Source organism: Trachurus japonicus, unplaced genomic scaffold (assembly GCF_045865225.1).
Source record: "Trachurus japonicus isolate A0001 unplaced genomic scaffold, Traja_1.0 AP029789.1".
NCBI classification, from domain to species: domain Eukaryota; kingdom Metazoa; phylum Chordata; class Actinopteri; order Carangiformes; family Carangidae; genus Trachurus; species Trachurus japonicus.
The window spans coordinates 164,630-185,463 of record NW_028219922.1 but is presented as its reverse complement, the minus strand read 5'-3'; the positions used below and the strand labels follow the sequence as shown (position 1 = coordinate 185,463).

At 39.4% G+C, this 20,834-nt stretch overlaps 1 protein-coding gene and 1 long non-coding RNA gene across 2 annotated transcripts; both read left to right on the top strand.

The window, feature by feature from the left end:
• Positions 1-654: 654 nt before the first annotated feature.
• On the top strand, positions 655-4,145 carry LOC146960958 (uncharacterized). Its single transcript, XR_015035328.1, has 5 exons — positions 655-676; positions 1,819-1,959; positions 3,371-3,527; positions 3,799-3,991; positions 4,119-4,145. It is a non-coding gene; the product is annotated as an uncharacterized LOC146960958 (long non-coding RNA).
• Positions 4,146-5,975: 1,830 nt separating this feature from the next.
• Positions 5,976-19,467, top strand: LOC146960957 (uncharacterized). Its single transcript, XM_085771903.1, has 20 exons — positions 5,976-5,993; positions 6,084-6,137; positions 6,696-6,752; positions 7,314-7,367; positions 7,929-7,982; positions 8,542-8,598; positions 9,162-9,215; positions 9,782-9,838; positions 10,402-10,458; positions 11,019-11,075; positions 11,636-11,689; positions 12,728-12,787; positions 13,119-13,196; positions 13,324-13,476; positions 13,942-13,977; positions 14,161-14,244; positions 14,662-14,760; positions 14,987-17,033; positions 17,460-17,660; positions 19,235-19,467. The coding sequence occupies exons 1-20, from the start codon at positions 5,976-5,978 to the stop codon at positions 19,465-19,467; spliced, it is 3,564 nt and encodes a 1,187-aa protein (XP_085628029.1).
• The last annotated feature ends 1,367 nt before the right edge of the window (positions 19,468-20,834 follow it).

The window sequence follows — 20,834 nt, the reverse complement described above, 5'->3', positions numbered from 1 at the left end:
TAGTTTTTACCCAACTAATCATTATATACAAAGGCTTAAGAAGGACATTGATGTGAACTGTTTCCACTGTGTCTCTGTCAACGAAACCTTGGTTCATTTATTTTGGTCTGGCCCACACACCAGACAACTCTGGAGCAGACTGGCACGCTTTATCACTGATCATATTTATCCCCAGTTTAATTTATGCTGGAAAAATGTTTTGTTTGGCTACACTGAATATGATAAAAAACTAAATTCTCAGTTTTATATGATTAACTTGTTAATTATTTTATCCAAATTTTATATAAATAAATCTAAATTTTCTGGTAAGAAGCCAAACTTCTTGGAACTGTCTGCATATGTTGGTCAATATATCTCCTCCCTCTGTGATTGTGAGAATAAAAAAGCTGTTAAAACGTATGATCTTTGTAAGCTTTACAAAATATTTATTTAAGTTTATGTTTTTTCAGTTTTGCTGTCAACCCCTGGGCGTATTTATGATGGTTTGGTTGTGTATTAATGTTGTATACACTTATTTCATCTAACTGTATTCAGTCCTGTGTATACTCTTGTTGTCAATAAAGTTGTACAAAAAAAAAAGTGAAGTCCCCCCTCCATGACGTGCGCAAGCCCCGCCTAGAATGCATGAGGCGCGGAGATGGACAGCAGGGAGATGACATGAGGAGCAGCATTTAAGGTAAGCAAACATGATGTGTCTTGAAAATGAATCAGGTTTTTATGCCATGTGTCATGTTATGACAGGGAACTCATAGAAAATGTGAGACTGACCATTTTCTGTCGAGTTGGTAACGATAAATTGATATTTATCCACAAAGCTAGCTAGGAATCTGTCGAGTGTCTGCTATCCTGTGGCTACAATTAGCTCCTGGTCAGATCAGAGAAGGCTGTTTGCTGGCTCGTTTCTCTGTCTAGCTCCTTTTTCGGTGTTTGTTCGTCCGTCCTACGGATGGTTTATATGAACGTTTAGCGGAGATTCTCAACTTTCTGTTGATATGCAGCATGTCTGTGTGTGTGCTACGGGCTTGTTGCTTGTGCGGAAGTTGTTGTTGTGTTGTCGGAGAGCCCCCTGATACGGGGGCTTCAGGGAAGAACAGTGCCAATTTTCAGGAATTGCTTGGCATGAGATTAGTTAGCAGGGAGTGGTAGGATGGGCACGGGTCATAAATTATTAAATACAGTAATATTGAAAAGCTCTGACATGATTCTGAGGTTCTTTTATCTGTACTTTTTTAATGTTTTGGTGTAATTTCTCAAGCTGCAGCCTCTCCACTCCTCTCTGTCAGGGCTGACAGCTCAGACACTGAGAGGAGAGGAGCTCCTTATGCTATGCTCTTTACTGTAAGTGCAATACATTTTCAGGAGAGAAATGCCAGTGCTTTATCAATATACCTGTTCAACAAGCATAAACATGTAAATATGTAGAAAGCGGTATTTTCCCAGGTCAATTGACTGTTTAGCTTACTGTGCCAGAATCTTAAAATCTGACAAATACTAACTGACGTCTGTGTTCTAAATTATTTCTTAACTTCACTCAGTATTTTGATGTTGGGAATATGATTTACTATATACATAGATAAATTCTTGTGTGCACAATAAAATAACGAGTGTGTGAGACACAACAGGTGTCCTCCAGGTAAATCCACTGCAAATTTGCTACTTAAGAGTTTTGATTAAGAGGGTAAAAAGCCTGCATTAGTTTGTGACTAAGCTATCAACATAAAAAATTATATCCTGGTATAAAGGAAACCAATAAAGGTATGTCAGCTAAACTGGATGGCTCATATATGTTAATTATACATGAAATATTCTGTCAAACAGATGATATGGCTGGCAATGAAGCGATCATGGAGAGATCTGTAAGGAGAAGACGGGTCCGTCCTCAACAGGATGCCGAACAACACATTAAACTGAAAACTGATAAGGCTGGTCTCACAGAGCATTTTATCAACCCATACAAAGGTACGTTCTTACATTTTGCAAGTAGTGTTAGTGTCAGTTGTACACATCCTATTAATAATTATGTTGAATTACACTATGCAAATTCAAAATTCATCATTGCTTCCTATGCATATCTCATTTACACAAGGCTTCTTTGTACTGCCAGTGTGGATTGGCTATTAACATTTTAAAGCTGGGTTAGACAACTTTTTAGAACAATTTTGGTTATATTTAGTTAGTCTTTTTACCTTGCAGAACATGGGAGTTGCTAGTCTACCACTGCCTGCCTGATTCGTTAGTTTGTGTTTTTGTGTGACTTTGGTGTTGTAAGCCCAGTTCAGACCAAAGATTTGCGATGAGATGAAACTAAACCATTTTAGAACGCTGCAGATACCCTAAATTCCAGACTATAGAGCGCACCTGAATATGAGCCGCACCACCTCATTTTTAAGTGAAAAAAATTGTACATATAGGCCGCACTTGACTATAAGCCGCACGTGTCCAGGTCTGCCCTCTGTGTGTTCACGGGGGATGGAAATTAACACCTGCTACCCGCCAAATGCGTGTGAATTTGTGTGCTGGCGGGTGAATTGATTCAGTTTTCCAGCCACTGTGGTGGGTTCATTCCAGTCAGACCAGAAAACTCTGAACAAGAAAATTAACACAGTCAGAGTCGCATCATTTCAACACCTTGTGCTGAACAGGGGGAACTCCCGTTTTTGTTTGCCCATGGTGCCAACCAGGCTATATAATACAACTATATAATAATTAACTCACAAGTAAATTCGCAAAGAAGCACAGCTGGAGAACGTTTAAGTTAGAGACAAGAGAGACAATGAAAGAAGCAAACCGCGCGAAAAATGCAACAATGAAACCCTGTGAAATGATGAACAGTCATTATGACCGCTTAAAAAACATATCATATTTTGTGTAATTTACATAAAAACAATTCTAGATTAAAATACAGACAGTTTTAGGAAAAGTCATGTAACAGCAGTATTTCTCTATAGGTATTGATGTTTTCCTCAATTCCTAATATACAATTAATGAAAAGAAATGAAATGTTAAATAAACTTGGTTTAACATGGTAGATCCTTTTGTATTGTTTTTCATATGCAGTTATAATGCAACATTTGGAATTGGGACATTGAGGTTAATGGGTAATTGTGGTAAGGACTTGGTGTTAACTTTCCCCTAAAGGTCATTAGCTTGTAATAATCTATAGTTTAGCCGCATCATATTATAGGCCGCAGGGTCCAAAGCGTGGGAAAAAAGAAGCGGCTTATAGTCCGGAATTTACGGTAAACGTGTGAACTGGCCCGTTTTGTCTCGACTCAAACCGTCTGATGTTGTCCCCTTCAACTCAGCTTGTCAAGTCTCCAGCAGCTGGTTTTAGAATGTAAATCACATCATGTTCTTTCTAATTTTAAAGGTCGAGGTGTGCTTGCTGTGGAGGTTTTCAACCAAGGAGATTTTGTGCTTGAATACCGTGGTAAACTTTTCAAACAAGATGGTCTTCTTACGAAGAACTACAATGACACAGAAGCAGTATTCCTGTTTGACTTCAAATGGAAAGGGGGATGTTGGTGGTAAGTTATATTAAATATGCTTTTGTTGGCAGGTGTAATACATTGCAATAGTTTTAGGAGATGAGCTTTGAATGACCTGTTAACCTAAGGACATCCCAATTCCTAACAAACCATGCAAGAAACTCACCACCCCGATAATACTGCAAATGTGTATTGCTGCAAGCTACCTCAATTGCTTGCTCAACTTCCAAATAAAATGTGTCCTTCTTAACACTGTATCCAAACAAAGTAGGTTATTTCTACTCTTAACATCAGTATTCTCTTCTTTAAGTCTTGATGCATCTGTTGAAGACAAGTCTCTGGGAAGGCTTGTGAATGATGACCACATCAAGCCTAACTGCAAGATAAAAGTTATTGATGTTGGTGGGATGCCACATCTTTGCCTGTTTGCCCTAAGAGACATCACCCCAGGTGAAGAAATGACTTACAATTACGGGGATTCAGACTGGCCTTGGCGCAGACAGGTACAATTTGTTTAATGTTGATAGTAGTTGTTTTAGTAATTTTCAGATGAAACTGTTCTCATTGTGTCTTGAGATTTCACCTATATCATAATTGTTTTAATTTTTTTCCTGTTTCTGTTTCCAGCAGAAAATGGCACCTGATGTCAGCAAGCAGCTGACACCTGAAGTGAGCAAGCAGCTGATACCTGATAACAGGGACAGACCTCAGGTAGGGGCCAGTTTATAAAATACTACTTAGGGCCCTAGTTTCCTAGACCGAGCGAAGTCTAAGCGCAGCTTTGCCACGCCAACAAGGCGTGTCCAGGTCCATTTTGCAAGTTTGGTGGGCAGCGCAGTCCGATGCAGGCCAGCGCAAGCCCTCCCCTCGTCCCTCCTACCGGCGCAAACGGCAAAGGGGAGGGAGACAGGAGGAGGAGAGAAAGGCCGATTCTGATCTTCACCAATCAAAGGAGCTCCTCTCCTCACCTTTAACTGCGCGGCGGGTGATGCGCGCTGCAAGTTTGTCATTTTATACTTAGACATGGACGAAGGAGACAGCGACGCCAGGGGCCGAACCTCTCCCCGTAGGAAACAGCTGTTTTGGTCCGGAGGTCCGAGCTCAGAGTGACAGAATAATGAGTTTACTAATATATATAATAATACTAATACTAATATCCTTAATCAGTTCCTTAAACAATTGATCTGATACACTGAGAACCGCTGCCCAGTGTAAAAAACTACAACTACTAAACAATAATAAAGAAACTCATATTTATTCACACCCTGTGTAAGAAAGATGAGAGGTGTAACACCACCACAACATAAACAAACACCATGGTAACAGGGATGAAATCAGCATAAAGGACGCTCTCTCTCTCTCTCTCTGTCTGTCTGTCCTCCTCCTCTCTTTTTTTTCTGTGATAGAGATGCTGAGTATACTGTAGTAGGCTATATACTGACTATCTGATACCGAGGCTGTTGTGGTGGACTAAGAGAGATTATGATTTGTGTTTTGTTTTTCATTACGGCTGCGTGATGCGGTCGCTCACCCTCTAATGAATTAATAAGTAAATAAATAAATACAGCGATCATCACAAGGGCAGAGTGGTATCTCAACACGGCAGCGACATGCAGTCATCCACCCTCAGTCCTGCTTTTGGGACATCCACAGCTGCTTTTCAGTGCCAGTTCGTCCCTGCTGTGTTAATTCAGGTGGAGTTTCCTTTACGCGCCGACAGCCTTTGATCTCTGCTTTGATCTGACGTCAGATGTGACAGGACAATCTATATAGATATAAATTCACGTGTTGATTCCGTTAGTTGCATTAAATAGTGGTTATTGTGGATATTTATTGCATTGAAATGTGTCTGGAACTGTGGAGATCTGCCTGTGAGGTCTTGGTGACGTGTGTGCACTGCAGGTCAGTCAGCCAAACTTCCACTGCACCTGCTGCGCTTCGCCCTGCGCTGAGATTAGACCTGGTTTGAGGTGGCGAGCTTTCAGCGCAACCTCGGCGGGACATTTTCGCACAAAACTTCCACTGCGCCAAGCTGAATCTGTGACACCTCCCCCTGCTGCGCGGCCACGCCTATCTCAGCGCAGCGCGATCTGCCAATCTGACCTTGAGCCAGGCTGCGCTGGTCCAAACTTGCATTACACCGGCTGCGCTACCTTGCGCCACCTGCGCTGCGCCACCAAACTAGGGCCCTTAATCTCTTAGAGATTATATGGTATTTGTTCTCAGTGTAGTACTCAGTGGGTGTAAGTGTATGTTTCATTATCCAGTGTTTATCTTATGACAACTCAAGTAGTAATGGACTGTAAGGACAATGATCTGTGTTTGGAACATCTCCTAAAGTACTGATAGACTTACATATTGGTGTCCTAACAATATACATAGATGAATGTCCCCAATTGGGTATGAGTAGCTTGTGTGTGTGTGTGTTTGAAACGACCCCAAAAGTACTGATAGACTTACATATTGGTGTCCTAACAATATACATAGATGAATGTCCCCAATTGGGTATGAGTAGCTTGTGTGTGTGTGTGTGTTTGAAACGACCCCAAAAGTAGTAAAAAATGGTAAATAACATTGTTTTTCCTTTTCCAACAGCAGTTGGCACCTGATGATAGCCAGCTGATTGAGGAAGAGAGTGATAGACCTCAGGTAGGGGCCAGTTTATAAAATACTACTGAAAGACCTGTTGAGCAAGAATTTCTTCATTTAAATAGCAAGAAATTCTCCAAAAATGGTCCTACTCATTCATTCCTGTGTGACAGTGTTTGTGTCCACAGAGAGACTGCCTTTACCTGTATTTTCTTATTTCTTCGTGTTGGGGGTCTATGCCTGCCACCTAAACCACTGCTGAATCCCTTTATATTAGTGTGTTTTATTGTCCAGTGTTTATCTTATGACAACCCAGGTAGTAATGGACTATAAGGACAATGATCTGTGTTTGGAACATCTCCCAAAATACTGATAGACTTACATATTGGTGGCTTAACAATATATATAGATGAATGTCCCCAATTGGGTATGAGTAGCTTGTGTGTGTGTGTGTGTTTGAAACGACCCCAAAAGTACTGATAGACTTACATATTGGTGGCTTAACAATATACATAGATGAATGTCCCCAATTGGGTATGAGTAGCTTGTGTGTGTGTGTGTTTGAAACGACCCCAAAAGTAGTAAAAATGGTAAATAACATTGTTTTTCCTTTTCCAGCAGCAGTTGGCACCTGATGATAGCCAGCTGATTGAGGAAGAGAGTGATAGACCTCAGGTAGGGGCCAGTTTATAAAATACTACTTAAAGACCTGTTGAGCAAGAATTTCTTCATTTAAATAGCAGGAAATTCTCCAAAAATGGTCCTACTCATTCATTCCTGTGTGACAGTGTTTGTGTCCACAGAGAGACTGCCTTTACCTGTATTTTCTTATTTCTTCGTGTTGGGGGTCTATGCCTGCCACCTAAACCACTGCTGAATCCCTTTATATTAGTGTGTTTTATTGTCCAGTGTTTATCTTATGACAACCCAGGTAGTAATGGACTATAAGGACAATGATCTGTGTTTGGAACATCTCCCAAAATACTGATAGACTTACATATTGGTGGCTTAACAATATACATAGATGAATGTCCCCAATTGGGTATGAGTAGCTTGTGTGTGTGTGTGTGTTTGAAACGACCCCAAAAGTACTGATAGACTTACATATTGGTGGCTTAACAATATACATAGATGAATGTCCCCAATTGGGTATGAGTAGCTTGTGTGTGTGTGTGTTTGAAACGACCCCAAAAGTAGTAAAAATGGTAAATAACATTGTTTTTCCTTTTCCAACAGCAGTTGGCACCTGATGATAGCCAGCTGATTGAGGAAGAGAGTGATAGACCTCAGGTAGGGGCCAGTTTATAAAATACTACTTAAAGACCTGTTGAGCAAGAATTTCTTCATTTAAATAGCAGGAAATTCTCCAAAAATGGTCCTACTCATTCATTCCTGTGTGACAGTGTTTGTGTCCACAGAGAGACAGCCTATACATGTATATTTCTTATTTCTTCGTGTTGGGGGTCTATGCCTGCCACCTAAACCACTGCTGAATCCCTTTATATTAGTGTGTTTTATTGTCCAGTGTTTATCTCATGACAACCCAGGTAGTAATGGACTATAAGGACAATGATCTGTGTTTGGAACATCTCCCAAAATACTGATAGACTTACATATTGGTGGCTTAACAATATATATAGATGAATGTCCCCAATTGGGTATGAGTAGCTTGTGTGTGTGTGTGTGTTTGAAACGACCCCAAAAGTACTGATAGACTTACATATTGGTGGCTTAACAATATACATAGATGAATGTCCCCAATTGGGTATGAGTAGCTTGTGTGTGTGTGTGTTTGAAACGACCCAAAAGTAGTAAAAATGGTAAATAACATTGTTTTTCCTTTTCCAACAGCAGTTGGCACCTGATGATAGCCAGCTGATTGAGGAAGAGAGTGATAGACCTCAGGTAGGGGCCAGTTTATAAAATACTACTTAAAGACCTGTTGAGCAAGAATTTCTTCATTTAAATAGCAGGAAATTCTCCAAAAATGGTCCTACTCATTCATTCCTGTGTGACAGTGTTTGTGTCCACAGAGAGACTGCCTTTACCTGTATTTTTCTTATTTCTTCGTGTTGGGGGTCTATGCCTGCCACCTAAACCACTGCTGAATCCCTTTATATTAGTGTGTTTTATTGTCCAGTGTTTATCTTATGACAACCCAGGTAGTAATGGACTATAAGGACAATGATCTGTGTTTGGAACATCTCCCAAAATACTGATAGACTTACATATTGGTGGCTTAACAATATATATAGATGAATGTCCCCAATTGGGTATGAGTAGCTTGTGTGTGTGTGTGTGTTTGAAACGACCCCAAAAGTACTGATAGACTTACATATTGGTGGCTTAACAATATACATAGATGAATGTCCCCAGTTGGGTATGAGTAGCTTGTGTGTGTGTGTGTTTGAAACGACCCCAAAAGTAGTAAAAATGGTAAATAACATTGTTTTTCCTTTTCCAGCAGCAGTTGGCACCTGATGATAGCCAGCTGATTGAGGAAGAGAGTGATAGACCTCAGGTAGGGGCCAGTTTATAAAATACTACTTAAAGACCTGTTGAGCAAGAATTTCTTCATTTAAATAGCAGGAAATTCTCCAAAAATGGTCCTACTCATTCATTCCTGTGTGACAGTGTTTGTGTCCACAGAGAGACTGCCTTTACCTGTATTTTCTTATTTCTTCGTGTTGGGGGTCTATGCCTGCCACCTAAACCACTGCTGAATCCCTTTATATTAGTGTGTTTTATTGTCCAGTGTTTATCTTATGACAACCCAGGTAGTAATGGACTATAAGGACAATGATCTGTGTTTGGAACATCTCCCAAAATACTGATAGACTTACATATTGGTGGCTTAACAATATATATAGATGAATGTCCCCAATTGGGTATGAGTAGCTTGTGTGTGTGTGTGTGTTTGAAACGACCCCAAAAGTACTGATAGACTTACATATTGGTGTGTTAAAAATATATATATAGATGAATGTCCCCAATTGGGTATGAGTAGCTTGTGTGTGTGTGTGTTTGAAACGACCCCAAAAGTAGTAAAAATGGTAAATAACATTGTTTTTCCTTTTCCAACAGCAGTTGGCACCTGATGATAGCCAGCTGATTGAGGAAGAGAGTGATAGACCTCAGGTAGGGGCCAGTTTATAAAATACTACTTAAAGACCTGTTGAGCAAGAATTTCTTCATTTAAATAGCAGGAAATTCTCCAAAAATGGTCCTACTCATTCATTCCTGTGTGACAGTGTTTGTGTCCACAGAGAGACTGCCTTTACCTGTATTTTCTTATTTCTTCGTGTTGGGGGTCTATGCCTGCCACCTAAACCACTGCTGAATCCCTTTATATTAGTGTGGTTTTATTGTCCAGTGTTTATCTTATGACAACCCAGGTAGTAATGGACTATAAGGACAATGATCTGTGTTTGGAACATCTCCCAAAATACTGATAGACTTACATATTGGTGGCTTAACAATATATATAGATGAATGTCCCCAATTGGGTATGAGTAGCTTGTGTGTGTGTGTGTGTGTTTGAAACGACCCCAAAAGTACTGATAGACTTACATATTGGTGTCCTAACAATACTGTATACATAGATGAATGTCCCCAATTGGGTATGAGTAGCTTGTGTGTGTGTGTGTTTGAAACGACCCCAAAAGTAGTAAAAATGGTAAATAACATTGTTTTTCCTTTTCCAGCAGCAGTTGGCACCTGATGATAGCCAGCTGATTGAGGAAGAGAGTGATAGACCTCAGGTAGGGGCCAGTTTATAAAATACTACTTAAAGACCTGTTGAGCAAGAATTTCTTCATTTAAATAGCAGGAAATTCTCCAAAAATGGTCCTACTCATTCATTCCTGTGTGACAGTGTTTGTGTCCACAGAGAGACTGCCTTTACCTGTATTTTCTTATTTCTTCGTGTTGGGGGTCTATGCCTGCCACCTAAACCACTGCTGAATCCCTTTATATTAGTGTGTTTTATTGTCCAGTGTTTATCTTATGACAACCCAGGTAGTAATGGACTATAAGGACAATGATCTGTGTTTGGAACATCTCCCAAAATACTGATAGACTTACATATTGGTGGCTTAACAATATATATAGATGAATGTCCCCAATTGGGTATGAGTAGCTTGTGTGTGTGTGTGTGTTTGAAACGACCCCAAAAGTACTGATAGACTTACATATTGGTGTCCTAACAATACTGTATACATAGATGAATGTCCCCAATTGGGTATGAGTAGCTTGTGTGTGTGTGTGTTTGAAACGACCCCAAAAGTAGTAAAAATGGTAAATAACATTGTTTTTCCTTTTCCAGCAGCAGTTGGCACCTGATGATAGCCAGCTGATTGAGGAAGAGAGTGATAGACCTCAGGTAGGGGCCAGTTTATAAAATACTACTTAAAGACCTGTTGAGCAAGAATTTCTTCATTTAAATAGCAGGAAATTCTCCAAAAATGGTCCTACTCATTCATTCCTGTGTGACAGTGTTTGTGTCCACAGAGAGACTGCCTTTACCTGTATTTTCTTATTTCTTCGTGTTGGGGGTCTATGCCTGCCACCTAAACCACTGCTGAATCCCTTTATATTAGTGTGTTTTATTGTCCAGTGTTTATCTTATGACAACCCAGGTAGTAATGGACTATAAGGACAATGATCTGTGTTTGGAACATCTCCCAAAATACTGATAGACTTACATATTGGTGGCTTAACAATATATATAGATGAATGTCCCCAATTGGGTATGAGTAGCTTGTGTGTGTGTGTGTGTGTTTGAAACGACCCCAAAAGTACTGATAGACTTACATATTGGTGGCTTAACAATATACATAGATGAATGTCCCCAGTTGGGTATGAGTAGCTTGTGTGTGTGTGTGTTTGAAACGACCCCAAAAGTAGTAAAAATGGTAAATAACATTGTTTTTCCTTTTCCAGCAGCAGTTGGCACCTGATGATAGCCAGCTGATTGAGGAAGAGAGTGATAGACCTCAGGTAGGGGCCAGTTTATAAAATACTACTTAAAGACCTGTTGAGCAAGAATTTCTTCATTTAAATAGCAGGAAATTCTCCAAAAATGGTCCTACTCATTCATTCCTGTGTGACAGTGTTTGTGTCCACAGAGAGACTGCCTTTACCTGTATTTTCTTATTTCTTCGTGTTGGGGGTCTATGCCTGCCACCTAAACCACTGCTGAATCCCTTTATATTAGTGTGTTTTATTGTCCAGTGTTTATCTTATGACAACCCAGGTAGTAATGGACTATAAGGACAATGATCTGTGTTTGGAACATCTCCCAAAATACTGATAGACTTACATATTGGTGGCTTAACAATATACATAGATGAATGTCCCCAATTGGGTATGAGTAGCTTGTGTGTGTGTGTGTGTTTGAAACGACCCCAAAAGTACTGATAGACTTACATATTGGTGGCTTAACAATATATATAGATGAATGTCCCCAATTGGGTATGAGTAGCTTGTGTGTGTGTGTTTGAAACGACCCCAAAAGTAGTAAAAATGGTAAATAACATTGTTTTTTCATTTTCCAACAGCAGTTGGCACCTGATGATAGCCAGCTGATTGAGGAAGAGAGTGATAGACCTCAGGTAGGGGCCAGTTTATAAAATACTACTTAAAGACCTGTTGAGCAAGAATTTCTTCATTTAAATAGCAGGAAATTCTCCAAAAATGGTCCTACTCATTCATTCCTGTGTGACAGTGTTTGTGTCCACAGAGAGACTGCCTTTACCTGTATTTTCTTATTTCTTCGTGTTGGGGGTCTATGCCTGCCACCTAAACCACTGCTGAATCCCTTTATATTAGTGTGTTTTATTGTCCAGTGTTTATCTTATGACAACCCAGGTAGTAATGGACTATAAGGACAATGATCTGTGTTTGGAACATCTCCCAAAATACTGATAGACTTACATATTGGTGGCTTAACAATATACATAGATGAATGTCCCCAATTGGGTATGAGTAGCTTGTGTGTGTGTGTGTGTTTGAAACAACCCCAAAAGTACTGATAGACTTACATATTGGTGGCTTAACAATATACATAGATGAATGTCCCCAATTGGGTATGAGTAGCTTGTGTGTGCGTGTGTGTGTTTGAAATGACCCCAAAAGTAAGAGAGAGAGCCCAGAAGTAATAATGTAATAATGATAATGATTATGATTACTATTATTATCATTATTATTATCTTTATTTATAGAGCACCCTTCTAAATCCATGTGACAAAGTGCTTCATAAAGGAATTAAAATAAAAGTCATAAAATCATCAAGTTTTAAATGAAAATATATAGAAAACAATTTAGTGTCTAAAACCCAGTACATATCAAGAAAATAAAAAACTTAATGATAATCAGGAACGGCTATGTGATAAAGGTATTAAAACTTGATGATTTTATGACTTTTATGTTGATCCCTTTATGAAGCACCTTGTGACATGGATTTAGAAAAGTGCTCCTTCTGTAAAGATTATTATTATTGTTATTATATTATTACTTTTGGGGTCGTTCCAAACACACACACAATACTCATGCCTAAATGGAGTCATGCAGCACATTCGTCTCAATGTCTTGAGATTTCAACTGTATCAAGGTTGATTTATATATTTACTTTATCCGGTTTGCTTTTCCAGCAGAAAATGGCACCTGATGTCAGCGAGCAACTGACACCTGATGTCAGGGACAATCCTCTGGTAGGTGATCACAGGGGTCAACACACTTGTCTCTGAAGTCTGCAGTTCAGTGTGCCCTCCCGTTTAATCTGAAAAACACTTTGGGGAAAAAAAAACCCACTCTGTTTTGTCTCACTGTGACGACGTTAACACGATATCATTTTGTAAGATCAATTTAGCCAACCCATGCCTTATGAACACCACGATTCTTTAGCATTAACAGTTGGTGTTAGCATGTAGCTAATGTTTGCTATTCGCTAGGATAACAATTACATGACATCAGTTGCTGTAACACTTAACAAAAATCATGTGGGCTGCACACACAATTTAAATTTTTTTTTTTTTTTTTTAGCTGTCATCTAGTCGTGTGAATGCATCTCAGGTGTATGATGAGATCAACATAAACAGCAGCAATCCAGCGGCACATACAGTAAGAGCCCATTTTCATCTTTAAATGTAATCACTATTGTTCATTTTTGGCTGTGAGGTGTTATAATTTGTAGTTGTATTCGCAAACTGTCTTTGTCAATCGGTTCTTTATTTGATTACTGTCATAGTCTCGAATGGCCAAATATAGACAGCACCATGAGGAATGCTTCAATCATTACAAAATTGCAGAGGAGGAGCGAAATGCTAAAGAAAGACAGCATACAATGAATTTGTTAAAGCGTGCACAACTGGTTCAACAATTGGCACAACTGGATACGCTTGTGAGTAATACACTTGAACATCTTGCAGAAATTACTCTCTGTGCCCAACCTCTTATGGTTCATTACTAGGAACTTGATTGTGTTTTTTTATTACTTGTTATTCAATGCAGCACAGTCAAAGCTGGGTTCTTCAACTGATGGCCAGTGGGGCAGATACAGCCCTTATTTTTTTTTTTTTTTACTCGTCCTCTGATTAATTCCCATGAAACCCTGAGAAAAATGTTTGGCCTATTATATTTCATCTGTAAGCACTGGATTTTTACTGTGAATGTCCATTTGTCATGAAATGTTGTTGTCTTGCTAACTTTCAGACATTAGTAAAGCAATGATGAGTAGTCTACATTTTATTTCCTGACCATATATAACTTACCATTGGTCTAATTTTGTTTTGCTGTTGTCCTGGAGTCAACAATCTTGTTTCTTTTCATCACTTTTGACATGCCTTTCTTTCTTTTCCTCCCTTAGCTAACTTCGCAATCCCCATTGCATGATGATATTCAGGTATGTCTACAACTTCAAACGGGCAAGTTTTAAAAGGGAAGCTTCTATAAAACTCCATGATCATTGACATGCTCTGTGTACATCAAGCAGTGATAGGGGTGCAATTATTTGGCATGTTTTTAAATGTTAAAATGCCAGTTGAATTTGAACATTGCACACAGTAAGTTGGATTTGTCTTTTTAGGCACTAGCCTCATCAGATACCTCGGATGAATCAGTGATAACCAGTGATCCGTTGGAAGATGGAGAGCCAGCATCAAAAACACAGGTAACACTGCATTGCTTGCTGCATTTGAACAATAGCCTATTATTTACTTTTCAATTGTACAAGTATATTCAGTGTGGATAATATCACTATTATCATTTGGCATCGTTAAATAAACCATCATTAATCCAATAATTTTCATCGTGCTCTTCAAAAATACATACTCATATAATTTGTTTATTTACCAATGTATTATCCCTGAAAAAGAGTGAAGGTTGATCACTCTTTGATCATTATAGGGAGTGGAATTTTTTTTCATTTTACATCATTTTCAATCATACCAATGTTTATTATGTATTATTATTTATTATGTCATTTAATTTAAGTTAAAAAAAAACAACATGAATGTTTTTTTTTTTTGCTGAGTAATTTGTACTAAATGGAATGCTTTTATTTTTTTGTCCTTTTTTCTATTCAAAGACAACAGCTCCTCTTGCGTGTGCTACATCATCAGATGGTCAAAGATCTTGGAATTGTTCAGTGGATTACTCAAAAAGGATATCCTCAAGACAAAGACCGGTATTTTTCTACAGTCTAATAACAGTTGTATACATTTTGATGTATACATAAAGCTAAATCCATTAAATCACTGTTGATAAATGTAGCCTTTATATGTCATACCCCAAAGCTAAAAGAGATAATCTTCCTGTAATAAAAGTCCAATGCATCAATACAGTACATGACACTCAGTATAGTAAAGGATGACCTATGTTACAAAACAGAATCTTTTTTCCTTTTTTCCAAGGCCACTTCATATATGGAAACATCCCTTGATGACTCTGATGTCACAGACTGTAGTGATCGTGACTATGTCCCAGACTCTGAAGCAGGAAGTTCCTCTGAGCATGATGAAGACACACCGCTGTATCCAGTTGCGAAAAAGCCCCTGTCATCTCTACGCTATCCCATTTTATCTCCATCAAAACAAGATATTGATTCAGGAAGCCCAGAAAAAAGGGACAATGCAGTCAGCCCTAAGAGGAACTTGATCACTCAAAGGAAGAGAAAGATCTCATCCCCCAGTCCAAAGAGCAACTCAAACACTCCTAAGAAAAGCAGAATCCAACAAATTTGTGGCTCAATAAGAGTATTGCCTCCCTCAAATTCTGAAACTCGTCGAGTGTACAACAAGAGGAACTACTGTCCCTTCTGCCTCCATCCCTCATCCAAAATTTCAAGACACCTGGAAGCTGTACATGAGGATGAAGCGGAGGTTGCCCTAGCCTTTCAGCATCCAAAGAATTCCAAAGAGAGACGCAAAAAGTTGGACATTCTTAGAAGACGTGGAAACTTTGCCCACAACGCCAATGTTGTGAGGGAGGGAGCTGGAGAGCTCCAGGTCTGCTACAGACCACGAGAGTCCAGACGTGCCGCTGAATTTATTCATTGTTTTCATTGTCAAGGACTTTACGCCAAGAAAACATTGTGGAAGCACATGAAAATCTGCCCAGCAAAGAAAGAAACTAGTGATGAATCCAGCAGTGGGAAGAGTCGAGTTCGATCCAAATGTGCCCTTAAAACGGCCATTGTGCGTGAGATTAGTGAGGGCTTGAAGAATGTGATTTCCTCCATGACCTATGATGGGGTCACTCAGCTGATTCAAAATGACCAACTTCTCCTGCAGTTTGGACAACACCTTTATGATCTAAATGGGTCAAGAAAAAACAGACATGACTACATCAGGCAAAGACTCAGAGAACTTGGGCGGCTATTACTTGTGGCTAAGAAGAATACTCCCGTCCGTAAGGCAGAGGAACTCATCTATCCTGCAAACTTCAATCATGTGATATCTGCAGTGAAAGAGTTGGCTGGGTACAACGCAGAGAACAACACATTTCGCACACCTTCCCTAGCCCTCAAACTTGGTAACAGCCTGGGTATCATCTGTGAGCTTGTGGAGAGTGATAATTTGTCTGGAGCTGACAGAGACCGGAGACTTGTAGAATTTGCTCGAGAATTCAAGACCATAAAACAATTCAGATGGAAGGGAATGATTACCAGAGGAGCAACAACCTCTCTGAGAGAATCGAGGTGGAATGCACCGCAGATTATACCCCTCACTGAAGATGTCAAACGTTTGGACTTTCACATGGAGAATGTGAAAGTTATTGCCGAAAAAATGCTGAGACTGTGTCCCTCTGCAAAGAACTACGCAATGCTTGCGAAAGTGACACTTGCTCAGCTGATTATCTTCAACAGAAGACGAGAAGGAGAGGTCTCCCGAATGGAGTTGGCCACTTTTAAAGCAAGGAGAAAATCAGAACTCAATGAGGACATGGCCCTATGTCTTACCCCACTTGAGAACAAGATGTGTGATTTTTTCACGAGAGTAGAAATCAGGGGGAAACGAGGAAGAGGAGTCCCTGTGCTCTTAAAACCTTCAATGGTGACAGCTATGGAGCTTCTAGCTGACACTCGTGAACTGTGTGGAGTCTCCAAAGACAACATCTATATGTTTGCGAGACCAGGAGCATCATCATCTTACAGAGGGGGAGAATGCATCCAAACGTTTGCAAGGGAGTGTGGTGCGAAACATCCCGAGGTCTTAACCTCAACAAGGCTCCGGAAGCACATAGCCACGATGTCTCAAGTTCTTAATCTTCAAGAAAATGAGGCAGACCAACTTGCTGACTTCCTGGGTCATGACATTCGTGTCCACAGGCAATATTACCGCCTTCCGCAGGGAACACTTCAGTTAGCCAAAATGAGTAAAATGCTTTTGGCAGTGGAGAAGGGGACTCTATCACAGTATCAAGGTCAAACCCTTGATGACATTGAGATTGACCCTGAAGGTATGGATACATGTGTGTATCTTAGTGTATATTAGTACAATATATGTAGTTCAGATGCTGGGGCAACCCATGGTTTTTGCCTGATGAGAAATGCATCATCAGTACTTCTTTAACAGTAAGGTAATGTTTATGCTGTATTTGGTAATTGAAGTCTAGAAATTAAGAACCTTATCAATCTGTTTCAAATTGAAAGAATGCAAATGTAGTCTTATCAGGTCAAATATGGATTACTTTCTCCTTAGATATTGCGTACATGTATGGTTAATTGATATAGAACACTACACTATATCAAATTATTTTGATTAAATGTGCAACTGCAATAATGTGGGCAATACATTCAGAGTTGGCTGTTGGTTTTTCATCTTAAGGCTACAACTGCTGAGGCTATGCCATATTTTTTAAAAATATTCTCTTACATTTTCTCAGAAAAAGTTGATTCCTCCCAAGATCAGGATGCGTCAAGTGATGAGGATGAGTCTGTTGAGTCGTCTACTGAGACTACAGGTGAAGACGGCCAGGAGCCACCAGAGACTACAGGTGAAGACGGCCAGGAGTCACCAGAGACTACACCTTTACTTCCGGCCACTGCTTCCAGTTCCACTCCTCCCACTGGTCTTCGCAATCAAGGTTTGTTTTGGCTTGGGTTAGATATTTTTTTAATGTAAGAAAGTTAGTATCTACAATATAAATCTAACCTAATAAACCAGGTCTTACAGCTGAATACTGAGCCCTTCAAGTAATTTTGCAGCCAAACCATCCCAGCCACTCTGGCACTGTGGATAAGGTTTTGAATTGTGGTAAAAATAAAGACACATATTCAGAACGTCCTTTTTTGACTTAGGCTATTTAATGATAAATGGACATACTAAAAACATACTAATCACTAACAACTGATCAGTAATATGTAGGGATGGGAGAAACAGGACTAATTTGGTACCTGTTCCTGACTATTCAGTAAAGAAATATTGCTGCCATGAGTGTTTATATAACATGAATTTATTTTAACATAGCAGGCATTTTTCTTAATCGTCCCCTAATGATGAAGATGCTGGTGTCAGTAATCATATTTGACGTGCTGTAACTTTGTGTTTACATTCTGTGCTCCCCAGTCATGGCTGAGAGGGCAAAAAGTTCAAAGGTGTTGGTTCACTTTACAAAATTGAATGAAAATGCAGCTAAATCTAATATATGTCTAAAACATATTACACCAGCAACCTCATGAAAGACTTACAAATACAACGATCAATAATGTAATAATAACATAGCTAATGGTTCTCCTAGCTGTCCCTCCCGGCACCTCCCAGCTCAGACATTACCACTGTTTACCATGCTTTGCTGCCGGTCTTGCGACCTACCTATAACATAAATGTGTCTGTCTACTGCACTAACAGACAACTTGTCTGTCCGTGATAGCCTAAAGAAGGGCATTATGGCAGAGTCTGCACTGCAGTCTCTGTTGAGACAAAGGCTGAACTTCATATTCACATTAGAACATGCTCTCCTTACAAATCATAGCTTAAAGTGCATGCAGATAATAACATCTAATGACTCTTGTCCCTAATGGGAAAGTTAGGCACCAACAGGCGACTTTTATCAGTTTATATGTGTACAGCTGAAGATCTCAAAAGTGACATGACATGATTAAAATGATTTGTCCTCAGTCTTAAGGTTAAAATTCTGTTAAAAAGTTGTTTGATACTAAAATCTCTGATTAAAAAGTGTTAACAACTGCAGCTAACAATTGAATTTGGAGAAGAATCTTAAGTTTAAGTAGTAACACTTTGAAAAGTGCTTAAAACGTTACATATTGTAACTCCAGATTCTATGAATAAAGGTGTAACCCTCTAAGAGCTATTGGTCGATATCGTGAAAATTTTTCTTTCTGTTCATGTCTGTATGACATCGTCAGGACCTGAGCTCTGCTCCCAGAAAGGCAATGCTTTCTTCAGCTAATGTCGTTGGAGCAGGGAGCCTGCTTTTTTTTTTTTTTTTTTTTTTACAAATTTAACTGTTTAAATAATTAAAAACCTTTGTAGCGATATCTAGCATTCATGGCCTTCTATTTTTAATCAGTTTACCTTGGTTTTGTCCTTGCATTTTGAACAATAGTATGAAAAGACAGCACAGGTTGTGAATACATTTTTGGATGGACTGCAAACAATGCTTTTAGTAATGAGATATTGACACCTCTTTCTTCACAGACAACAGAGGTAACTCCAAACGTAAGTGGGAAGACAGTGAGGTGCGTGCTGTTCAAAGACACATGATGCGCTTCATCAACACGTGCAAGGTACCTCAAAAGATGGACTGCATTCGGTGTATCAGTGCAGAACCCCATGCACTCAAAGACAGAAACTGGACTGGAGTGAAGAATTATGTCCGAAATCGGATCACTGCCTTAAAGAGACAGGCTTGTTCTCAGGACTCACGATAGCTATTTGTTGAAGTATACCTGTGTGAACTAAAACTGTTACCTTATTTCAGAGGCTAATGTTAAATTTGCTTGTGCCCAAAGCCCTTCTTTCTTTTTATATAGCCAAAGTTCTTGCTGTTGCTAGCGAGCCCAAGAAATTGTTTCTCTGAACATTCTCTAGTCAAGTACGTTAACTGACTGTTGTCCAGATGCATTCATTTGAAAGCTAGCCAAGTTTGTAGTGACCTGTAATTTTCAAGGACATTCCATTTGAGCTGTGTGACACTTATACATTATGTCCATGCATTATGTTACTAAAATACAAGTTAACAGCAAACGTAATTCTGTTGGGTGTATTATTATTTCATGCAGATTTTCATTGTGGTGCTACTATGACATATTCAGTCTACCGCTTAATCTGCATTATTCCATGGTCTGGGTGAGTATGTGATGTCCACTGATGTGTGCCCACATTTGTGGAAGATTTATTTTGGTTTTTACAAAACTTACCTTTGAGAGCTTCTCCAGTTTGACTAGTATGTGGCAGTATAATGCCAGGTGATCATCCCAGGGGGCAGGCATTTCCGGGTTTTCCGCCTGAGTTTTCAGTCTTTATGAGAACTCAACAGAAGCGGCTGTGTCCTGCTAACTCTTTCCTTATTGCTCAGGTTAGTCTGGTTTTCTTAGATATGATAACTATTTTGTTATCGTTAACTTGTTGACTGTGTTGATACTGTAAAAAAACAAACAACAAAAATCTGTGGATGGTAATGTGGGTTTAGCCGTTCAAAGTGAGATTTCTGAGGTTGATAGTGCAGTAGCTCCTACTTTAACTACAGATGTAGAAATTCAGAGGATGCTAACTACTTATGAGGAGCTTGGCAAAAAAATTAAGCAACATTTGCCCACATCAACTCAAACTCAAAAGTACTTTATTATTCCGTTAGGAACTTCGTTGCGGAAGGACATCAAAAGTGCAGGTGCAAAACAACAATCCACACATACATACCACAGCCATACCCAACACAATAATAATACACATTCCTACAACCACCCATAAGTACAAGTACTCACAGACAAGGATAAAAATTTGTTAAAAACAGGTTAATTAAAAAGGAAAAAGTTCTGGTGGGAGTTAAGTGTTTAGAAGTCGGATTGAGGTGGGAATGAAACTGGATGATGCTCTCTTTGTCCGGAGTGGGAGTGATCTGTATCTGCAGGCTGATGGTAGTAGGCTGCTGTAGTTGCTGTGTAGTGTGTGTGTTGTGTCTGTGGCAATCTGTGTGCCTTTTTTCTTGACCTGAGTGTTGTAGATGTTGATGAGTGGCTCCTGTTCCTGATCTATGATTTTATTGCTGAGTTTGACTATTTTGTTTAGACTGTTTCGG